At 43.1% G+C, this 11,282-nt stretch overlaps 1 protein-coding gene across 1 annotated transcript; it reads right to left on the bottom strand.

The window, feature by feature from the left end:
• Nucleotides 1-891: 891 nt before the first annotated feature.
• LOC124019147 (sulfotransferase 2B1-like) lies at nt 892-9,908 on the bottom strand. Its single transcript, XM_046334527.1, has 6 exons — nt 9,684-9,908; nt 9,135-9,343; nt 8,885-9,011; nt 8,693-8,790; nt 3,425-3,605; nt 892-1,205 (listed from the first exon to the last, which is right to left on the bottom strand). The coding sequence occupies exons 1-6, from the start codon at nt 9,820-9,822 to the stop codon at nt 1,009-1,011; spliced, it is 951 nt and encodes a 316-aa protein (XP_046190483.1). The 5' UTR covers nt 9,823-9,908; the 3' UTR covers nt 892-1,008.
• Nucleotides 9,909-11,282: the final 1,374 nt, after the last annotated feature.

Below are 11,282 nucleotides of genomic sequence, written 5' to 3'. Positions count from 1 at the left end.
GTTAGTGTTCGCATAACTTCCTCATCATGTTCCCATGAGCTGACATGTTGGACAGGCCCAAGAGCGATTGGGACACATGTGACTTGGAACTCACCACTAGTGAAATAATAGACCACTTCCTCTTTGACTAAACCACTTCTTATACTTGTGTTGCTGATGCATGTCACTTGGGGACAGAGTTCATGCTGACCCCCAGCAACAGGTCTGGCACACGCCTTCGTAATGGAATCCAGTGGTAAATCCTGACATCACTGACCACAAGACCCACGACGCACAAGCCCCCACAAAGACAACTTCAACAACCAACCCAGACTGAATAACATGACACGCATTAGGTGGACATACTGTATGTGGTTGTATATTTTAGCAGCATCAATGAGACAACCGGAGCGCTATGATAAAGACACTTGACCGTAATCTCTGGTCGGTGAGACAGTACTGTCTTGAACGCTTTCATAACACAACTCACCATCTTTCACATTATTTTAGTTGAGCAGCACATCTGGGATTAGATAGGTCTAATGATGATATATGCCCATATGTTAGCATCAGTGACATAGTTTCCTAACAACTCAGGGCTGTGAACCTTACTGATGGACATACAGTAAGTAGATGAGCTATATATGGGAAATCCAGGTTGTTCGGGGTCAAGCTATGTGACTGATGTAAAAACAACTTTTTATGTACACATCAGCCTTTCTGGAGTTAATATATCATCCCTTCTGCTTGATGCACTGCCACAAACTGGGAGGTTTTCCAAAGTGTCAATGTCAGGGAGTTAAATGTCCCTCTCGTGTCCCTTCATCTAGCTATTGCAGTTAACTGTAACATTTAGATTTTTTTTAGAGGTGGAAAAACCCAACTACAACAACAAATAGGTCACACACAATATTTTTGTTATATTAACATATCAATTTAATTATATAGTTTTACTATATTGGGTTGTGTACATTATATGTACATTCACAAAAAGTGAGAGAATTCCAGGACTTGTATGAAGCGTATCCATCAATCTCCGGCGTCGTGGAGGGTAAGGGCCCTATCCTGATCCCCAGAGACCTGTCCTCCTCCTCCTCCCCCACAGGACTCAGGAGGACACTCCCACATGAAGGTCAAGGGACAGTCTTTCATCTGGTAGCTGTAGACGGTGTCGAAAATACCAATCTGCTCCTCTGTGAAAGTGTTTCTCCAGTCACCGATTATACCTGTAAACAGAACAAGGCCTCCATTATTATGGCCAATCTCTCCACAGCACTGTCATTTTTATTAGGATTCCCATTAGCTAAGGCCATAACGCTAGCTAATCTTCCTGGGGTCCAACAGCAATTAACAAGACATTACAAACAACCACAATCAAGACTTCAAACATTCAACAAGTAGACAATACAGATAATTAAAATACCTGACAGGAAACACATTTAACATTCAGTTGATACTTTCTATTTGCTGTCCAGGTATATGGTCTATCTCATTAGATGTTCTTTTATTTTTTTCTTGAAGGTGGATTTACTTTTTGCCTGAGAAATATGGATTGGTAAAAGTTTCATTCAGCTATAGCTCTATATAAAACTGTAGATTTAAGGTGATTTGTCCTTGGGTTGATTTGTGTTAGCTGCGCTGAATTTGTCTGTCTGGTTTGGTGGTTATGTGTGTTGCTAGTATGTACTAATTGGACAGAAAAGTACTGTGTCTTTTACATTTTTTAAATATAACATTCCTAAAGAAAATCAGAAGACTAGATAGTAATTTGTTTTTAACATGAAGCCATGAGAGATTCTGATGCATTTTAATAATATTCATTCGGTTAGAGCAATGAAGAGAATCTGGCAACCTTGTTTTGAGCCATTTGGAACTGTTTTATATCTTTCTTTGCTGCAGGTTACCATACAACTGGACATTACTCTAAGTGTGATAGGACCAGGGATTGACCATACAACTGGACATTACTCTAAGTGTGATAGGACCAGGGATTGACCATACAACTGGACATTAATCTAAGTGTGATAGGACTGGGGATTGACCATACAACTGGACATTACTCTAAGTGTGATAGGACCAGGGATTGACCATAACACTGGACATTACTCTAAGTGTGATAGGACCGGGGATTGACCATACAACTGGAATTTACTCTAAGTGTGATAGGACCATGGATTGACCATATAACTGGACATTACTCTAAGTGTGATAGGACCGGGGATTGAATGACCTGATTCAGAGCGCTAGATGTTACATTTTCTTGTAACAAAAATTCGCTTACCCATCTTAATAACAATATTATCTATGTGTTCTGACCACGATAAAGCTGCGCCCAACATCACGCCTAGTATTTTTGTTTTTTTCACTTGCTCTACATGTATTCTATTCATCGACAAATTCAATTGGGGGTCATCAACAAGCATATATCTTGAACCAAATACAATACATTGAGTTTGTGCTGAGGTCGTACTCGTAGAATGGCCTTTGTATGCATGCTGGAAACCCGTTATCAGATCATTACATGAGAAATAATCCTTGATTTGTACAGATACATTTTTTTGCAATAATTTACTTAACACAGGCAGCAAGCTTATAGGACGACTTTTAGGACCAGTGAATGCAGAGTTTTTTATCCTTAGGTAGTGGTATAACCTTTGACTCTTTCCAGACTTCTGGGCACATCCCATACATCAAGCACTTATTAAAAATATGAGAGATCTTATCTGTACCAGGTGACTTGTCATCCAAAAGAGACAACAGCATCTTTTTCTACCTCTTCTCTTTCTACTTGATGAAATTTGAACCTGCATTGCCTCTCCTTCATGATACAATCTTTTATAAGGGTATATTATATGGAGCCATCAGTTGGAATCATAGCATTCTTCAACTTGTCCACTTAGCCTGTAGAATATGAATTAAAGTAGTTTGCGATGTCATGTGGTATTGTAATAAATATACCTTCTGATTCAACAAAAGAGGCAGACATGGTTGAATTCCTACACATAATAGTGTTCAATGTTCTCCATAGCTTTTCCCCATCACCCTTCATCAATGTTGTGCTGATAGAATCCCTTCTTGTTTCCTTTGTTTAGCTTGGTCACAAGATTTCTTAATTTACAATAACTTTGCTTATCAAACAAAGTGCCAGATTTATCTGCTACTTTTTGGCATCACAACGTTGAATCATTACATTTCTCAGCTCATCATCAATCCATGAGGCACCATTTGACCTCACAGTGCATTTTCTATAAAGGATGTGCTTATCAGCTGTACTCATAAATAATTTCATAAACAAACTTAGTGACATTTCAGGATCATCCTTACTACACACTTCTAACCATACTGTGAGTGCAGGGGAGGTCTATGGTACTGTTATATCCTTCTGACACTGACTGACACACAACTCTAGTCAGGATATAACTCCTGTTGAGCAAGGGAGCCTCACCTTTCCTCATGAATTTGCCTTTGCTGTGGTCCATGATCTCCTTTGGGATCTGAGTGTAGTTCACCATGGCGTTATCGCTCATGCTGCTGAAGCTGCAGTGTCTCAGGGAGTTGGTTAACTCCTCGCCCACCAGGGGGAACTGCAGGAAAGAGCTGATCCTCTCCATCGAGCCTTGCAGGTCCTGAGGAAAGTCAATGCTCTTATTATAGATATGGACAAAGAGGGTGGTTTTCACAAAAGGCTGAATTGATCCACTATTTCTAGTCTATCAACAACATTTGTGGCAAACTAAGACCAAACCCCCCTGGGGTCGGATACAGTTGGTTGGCTGGAACTCCAAGATGGCGTCGCAATGCAGACGTTGTTTGTCGTTCTCCTGTGTACATATTTTATTTTTCGTCTTTTTTGTATATATTTCCAAATATTTTCAATATCTTTTTTCCATTTAATTTTTTTTTATTTATCTTCCGGCAACCCGCCTCACCCAATGTGATACAGATCTGCTATTTTTAGACCTTATAGGCAGAACCTCAATCAGCAGCTAAACAGCTAATTAGCAATTTAGTCATTGTTAGCTACTGCAAGCGGCCTTTACTTTTAGCACAGTCACCAGACTCTTTTAGCCTGGATAATTACTTTCCAGCCTGCACAGCGCGTTATCAACCCTGAGCAAATCAGACTATTTTTTTCCCTCCAGGACAATGCCGGATTCCTGCCATAAGCCCTGGACCATTACTCCAGATCATCGCAGCTTGCTAGCTGCCACTGAGGCCCAGCCCCTGCTAGTCTTGAGCCAGGCCCATCTCCCCGGCCTGCTCAGTGGACCCTATGATTACTTGGCCACAGCCACACCTGACTCTTCACTAAACCCACTAGAATTCACTACACTACCAGATTCCCTCCCACCTTGCATCGGATCATCACTGCTATCTAGCTGCTACCGAAATGGCTATAGTGGCTAACACCCTTGTCCCAAGCTAGGCATCAGTTAGCCGAGGGCTGGGCGCATCTCCCCGGCTAGCAACAAAATTACCCAGTGATAATACCTATTTCTAAGCTAACTGGTTTGACTTTGTCAACATGGAACCCCGCTGCACTATCATAACTGGTCTGCCGATTTAATTCCATCCGCTGTGGCCCCAACTGACCTTTTGCCGGATGTCGGAGTAGACGCTACTAGCCCTGGCCTGCTAACTTTATTAAAATAGTATTTATTTTTTCAACTCTGTGTAAGTAACGACTACCTAGTGGCTTCCCTATTTCATCTATTGCTGTTAACTGAACCTGATAACTTGGCTATTTAGCTGATGCCTGCTGGACTGTTCGTAATCACAGTACTCCATTTTTGTTTATCTGTCAGCCCAAGACTCAACTCAGGCCCTGTGTGTAGTTAACTGACCCTCTGCCATTCATCGCCTTCTTACCTGTTGTTGTTGTCTTAGCTGATTAGCTGCTGTTGTCTTACCTGTTTATCGTCTTTGCCAGCTCTCCCAATCAACACCTGTGATTCTTTATGCCTCACTTTAGGTCTCTTTCTAATGTCAATGTGCCTTGTATACTGTTTAGGATATTTATCATTGTTTTAGTTTCACTGCGAAGCCCCCAGTCCCAATCAACATGCCTCAGATACCTGTTTTGTCCCCCAACCCACACGTGCGGTGACCTCACCCAGCATAACTAGTGCCTCCAGAGATGCAACCTCTCTTATAGTCACTCAATGCCTAGGTTTATCTCCACTGTATTCATCCTACCATACCCATCTGTACATTATGTCCTGAATCTATCCTAACATGCCCAGAAATCTATCCTTTTATTCTCGCACTAGGCGACTCAGTTTTGATAGCCTTTAGCTGTATCCTAATCCTCCTTTGTTCCTCGGGTGAGGTGGAGGTTAACCCAGGCACTGCGTGTCCCCATGCGCTTGTTGACTTCAGTAACCTGCAAAAGCCTTTGTTTCAAGCATGTTAACATCAGAAGCCTCCTCCTAAGTTTGTTTTACTCACTGCTTTAGCACACTCGGCCAACCTGATGTTCTTGCCGTGTCTGAATCCTGGCTTAGGATAGCCACCAACAATTCTGAGATTTCCATCCCAACTACTACATCTTCCGTCAAGATAGAACTGCCAAAGGGGGGAGAGTTGAAATCTACTGCAGAGATAGCCTGCAAAGTTATGTCATACTTTACAGGTCTATGCCCAAAACAGTTTGAGCTTCTAATTGTTCACAATCTTTCCAGAAATAAGTATCTCACTGTTGCTGCCTGTTATAGAACCACCCCTCAGCTCCCAACTGTGCCCTGGACACCATATGTGAATTAATTGCCCCCATCTATCTTCAGAGTTTGTTCTGTTAGGTGACCTAAACTGGGATATGCTAACACTCCGGGCAGTCCTACAATCTAAGCCTAGATTCCCTCAATCTCACACAAATTATCAAGGAACCCACCAGGTACAACCCCAAATCCTTAAATATGGGCACCCTCATAGATATTATCCTCACCAACTTGCCCCTCCAAATACAGCTCTGCTGTTTTCAATCAGATCTCAAAGCTCACTGCCTCAATGCCTGTGTCCGCTGTCAAACGACCACCCCTCATCACTGTCAAACACTTCCTAAAACACTTCTGCAGCAGGCCTTTAAATCGACCTGGCCGGTATTCTGGATGGATATTGACCTCATCCGTCAGTAGAAGATGCCTGGTGGTTCTCTTAAAAGTAATTTCCTCACCATATTAAATAAGCATACCCCTTTCAAAATGTAGAACGAAGAACGGATACAGTCCTTGGTTCACTTCAGACCTGACTGCCCTCGACCAGCACAAAAACATCCTGTGGCGGACTGCACTTGCATCAAATAGTCCTCTGGATATGCAGCACTGGGGAAGTCAGGAACCAATGCACGAGATCAGTTGGGGAAAACCACTGAAAAAATCAATATAATCGAGAATTTCAAGAATGATTTCTCTACGGCTGGGCATGCTTTCCTCATGGCTACCCCAGCCCGGCCAACAGCTCCACACCCCCGCAGCTACTTGCCCAACCTCCTTCACCCAAATCCAGATAGCAGATGTTCTGAAAGAGCTGCAAAACCTGGACCTAGGCTAGACAATCTGGACCCTCTCTTTCTAAAACTATCCACCACCATTGTTGCAACCCCTATTACCAGTCTGTTCAACCTCTTCGACGTCCGAGATCCCTAAAGATTGGAAAGCTGCAGCAGCCATCCCCCTCTTCAAGGGGGTTGACACTCTAGACCCAAACTGTTATAGACCTATCCATCCTGGCCTGCGTTTCTAAGTCTTCGAAAGCCAAGTTAACAAACAGATCACTGACCATTTCGAATCCCACCGTACCTTCTCCGCTGTGCAATCCGGTTCCGAGCTCGTCACGGGTGCACCAGCCACGCTCCAGGTACTAAACGATATCATAACCGCCATCGATAAAAGACAGTACTGTGCAGCTGTCTTCATCGACCTGGCCAAGGGTTTCCCAATCACTGTATTCAATCACTGTATTCTTATCGGCAGACTCCAACAGCCTTGGTTTCTCAAATGACTGCCTCACCTGGTTCCTGCAACTACTTCTCCAGATAGAGTTCAGTGTGTCAAATCGGAGGGCCTGTTGTCCGGACCCTGTCCGTCTCTGTAGAGTACCACTGGGTTCAATTCTCGGGCCGACTCTTTTCTTTCTGTATATATCAACAAAGTCGCTCTTGCTGCAGGTGATTCTCTGATCAACCTTTATGCAGACGACACTATTCTCATATACATCGTGCCCTTCTTAGGACACTGTATTGTAAACCTCCAAAGCGAGCTTCAATGCCATACAACACTCCTTTGTGGCCTCAACTGCTCTTAAATCACTAGTAAATCTAAATCCATGATTTTCAGCATTACATGTCCCCACCTGCCCGTCCAGAGCTAGCATCACTACTCTGGACGATTCTGACAAGTATTTACAGTTGTCCAGATATTCTAGGGTGTGTCTGGCTAGACTGCAAACTCTCCTTCAGACCATATTAAACATCTCCAATCAAAATTAAATCTAGAGTCGGCTTCCTATTTGCAACAAAGCCTCCTTCACTCATGCTGCCAAACATACCTCGTAAAACTGACTATCCTACCGATCTCGACTTCGGTGATGTCATTTACAAAAATAACCTCCAAAACTCTACTCAGTAAACTGGATGCAGTCTATCACAGTGCCATCCCGTTTTGTCACCAAAACCCCATATATCACCACTACTGCGACCTGTATGCTCTAGCCGGCTGGCCCTCTACATATTAGTCGCCAGACCCACTGGCTCAGGTCATCTATAAGTCTTTGCTAGGTAAAGCTCCGCCTTTATCTCAGCTCACTGGTCACCATAGTAACACCCACCCGTGCTTTACGCTCCAGCAGGTATATCTCACTGGTTGTCCAAGCTAACATCTCCTTTGGCCGCCTTTCCTTCCAGTTCTCTGCTGCCAATGATTGGAAACGAATTGCAGAAATTGCTGAAGTTGGAGACTTATATCGCCCTCACTAACTTTAAGCATCAGCTATCTGAGCAGCTTGCGACTGCTGCAGCTGTAAATAGCCCATCCAATCTGCACCTACCTCATCCCCATATTGTTTTTATTTACTTTGCTCTTTTGCACACCAGTAGTTCTACTTCCTCATCATCATCATGCACATCTATCACTCTAGTGTTAATTTGCTAAATTGTAATTACTATGGCCTATTTATTGCCTTACCTCCTTACCATTTGCACACATTGCTTATAGACTTTTTCTACTGTGTTATTGACTGTACGTTTGTTTATTCCATGTGTAACTGTGTTGTTGTTTGTGTCACACTGCTTTGCTTTATCTTGGCCAGGTCAGAGTTGTAAATGAGAACTTGTTATCAACTGGCCTACCTGGATAAATAAAGGTGAAGTAAACATAAAATAAAAAAATGAATCTGTGAATATCTACAATGCAAGCATTTATTTTTCCTAAAGCTATGTTCACGTATGTCACTTAAAGTAGCATCTCACAAAGGTCTATTTGTAATCTATGACTAATATTTTCATGTCTGAAGGATAGCCTATTTCTGTAGTTACACAACCTCAGAGACTCATGAGACTGTAATACAAGTGTTGTGTTCTGATGCGCTTAAATGGACACGTCTACAATATGGTTAGTGGTGACACAACTGCAATGACGAAGAGAGAATGTAATGGGATGTTTGCAATTGATGACGACAACAATACATATCAGACAGTGATAGACAAGAGTTATCCTACCAGCCACATCTCCTCATAAGAGATATAAAGAACATTTGCCAAGACTCCTGCTTGACTCGTCCAGCCTTTCACATGATCGAACCAGGACCCATGACTCACTGTAAAAAGGGTAAACGTTGGATTAGATCTGACTGTAATAGTAGGATTAAATCCCAGAATTGCTCGTTGTACAAATCATTAGTGTCAACTCACCTGATCCCTCCAGGAAACTATCCAGAAACTCATCAAAGGAATTGGGTTCTGGGAGGAACTTGGCCATTTTATGGAAGTGGTAATATGACACAGCAACATCTTTGGGGTTTCTGGCGACATAGATGACCTGAGAGATGGGGTGGAGATAGTGTCACTAACTATCAATATATTATTTCCATAGAGTTGCTTTACAAAATAGGAAATGTCTCACAGCTTTGAGAATAGTCTCTTCAACATAACCACATCCTACCTTAGCTTTGGAGCCTTGAAGTGCAGAAGCCAGCAGGTTGTAGGGCAGGTGAGTGGTGATGATTCGGTCCCCCTGGGTGGCTTCCAGCACCTTTGCACTGCCATGCTGTTCCAGCCAGGGGGCTCGTGCCCAGCTGGGCACAGTTTTGGAGAGTTGTGGGTCCCCTCTGTTTTTCACAAGAGTGACAATCTCCTGCATCCAGGTAGTCCCTTTAACCAGAGATCACAAAGGGAAAGAAGAGTTAAAGAGAGAGAACTGTACACCTAATACCTCTGTCTTCATTGAATCCCTGCCTAAACCACTACTTCCATAAAGACAGATGGTCTGAGAGAAGTGGATCTTGAAAGCAATTAATCATTGACAAGTTAAACCAACAGTAACAATACAATAACCTACTGGAGTCTGTGCATATACAGTTATTAAAACCCTGACCGTTTGCTTCAACTGCATAGTGTGACAGAAGGAAAAGTCCTGCAGTTGGCTAGTGTTGCAGCATGTCTAATGTGTTGTGACACCGAGCAGTGGTGTGACAGAGCTGTCCTGTCTCACCTGATTTGGGGTAGGTGGCGATGACAGTGTCCCTGTCCTGAAACTGGAAGTGGAGGGCATAGTTCAGGGAGTCCTGGGTGTGAATGTGCCCAGGGAATGAGATGTGATGGAAGGTCTCTGTCACGTCCAGCCTGGCCATGTCTGTCTGCTTGTCTACCTAACTGCCTGTCTCTGTCTGTTTTTCTGACTGACTCTCTGTGAGGAGGGAAGTATGAGATGATCTGGCTTCCTACAGACCTTAAATAGCCAAGCAGTATGTCATGACGTTGGCCTGTGGGTAACACCAGCCTTAGTAAAGTTGAACATTTATTTTGAGGCCTTTAACTCTACAGCTACAGCACTCACCAGTTATCTTCTCAGAAGTCCATAGGTCATCCCTGTAGACTGCCCAACACTAGTTCCTTACAGCTGCAGACTTATCATATACAGTGGGGCAAAAAGTATTTAGTCAGCCACCAATTGTGCAAGTTCTCCCACTTAAAACGATGAGAGAGGCCTGTAATTCTCATCATAGGTACACTTCAACTATGACAGACAAAATGAGAAAAAAAATCCAGAAAATCACATTGTAGGATTTTTAATGAATTTATATGCAAATTATGGTGGTAAATAAGTATTTGGTCCATAACAAAAGTTTATCTCAATACTTTGTTATATACCCTTTGTTGGCAATGACAGAGGTCAAATGTTTTCTGTAAGTCTTCACAAGGTTTTCACACACTGTTACTGGTATTTTGGCCCATTCCTCCATGCAGATCTCCTCTAGAGCAGTGATGTTCTGGGGCTGTTGCTGGGCAACACGGACTTCAACTCCCTCCAAATATTTTTTTATGGGGTTGAGATCTGGAGACTGGCTAGGCGACTCCAGGACCTTGACATGCTTCTTATTGTCATGCTGAAAGACCCAGCCACGTTTCATCTTCAGTGCCCTTGCTGATGGAAGGAGGTTTTCACTCAAAATCTCACAATACATGGCCCCATTCATTCTTTCCTTTACACGGATCAGTCGTCCTGGTCCCTCTTTGCAGAAAAACAGCCCAAAAGCATGATGTTTCCACCCACATGCTTCACAGTAGGTATGGTGTTCTTTGGACGCAACTCAGCATTCTTTGTCCTCCAAACACGACGAGTTGAGTTTTTACCAAAAAGTTATATTTTGGTTTCATCTGACCATATTACATTCTCCCAATCTTCTTCTGGATCATCCAAATGCTCTCTAGAAAACTTCAGATGGGCCTGGACATGTACTGGTTTAAGCAGGGGGACACGTCTGTGTGTGTGTTACTGATGGTAGGCTTTGTTACTTTGGTCCCAGCTCTCTGCAGGTCATTCACTAGGTCCCCCCGTGTGGTTCTGGGATTTTTGCTCACTGTTCTTGTGATCATTTTGACCCCACGGGGTGAGATCTTGTGTGGAGCCCCAGATCGAGGGAGATTATCAGTGGTCTTGTATGTCTTCCTTTTCCTAATAATTGCTCCCACAGTTGATTTCTTCAAACCAAGCTGCTTACCTATTGCAGATTCAGTCTTCCCAGCCTGGTGCAGGTAGATAATTTTGTTTCTGGTGTCCTTTGGCAGCTCTTTGGTCTTGGCCGTAGTG

The sequence above is a fragment of the Oncorhynchus gorbuscha genome, unplaced genomic scaffold (genome assembly GCF_021184085.1).
Source record: "Oncorhynchus gorbuscha isolate QuinsamMale2020 ecotype Even-year unplaced genomic scaffold, OgorEven_v1.0 Un_scaffold_7193, whole genome shotgun sequence".
Taxonomy (NCBI): Eukaryota; Metazoa; Chordata; class Actinopteri; order Salmoniformes; family Salmonidae; genus Oncorhynchus; species Oncorhynchus gorbuscha.
Note: the sequence above shows the minus strand (reverse complement) of the source record. Positions and strands in the feature narration are given on the sequence as shown.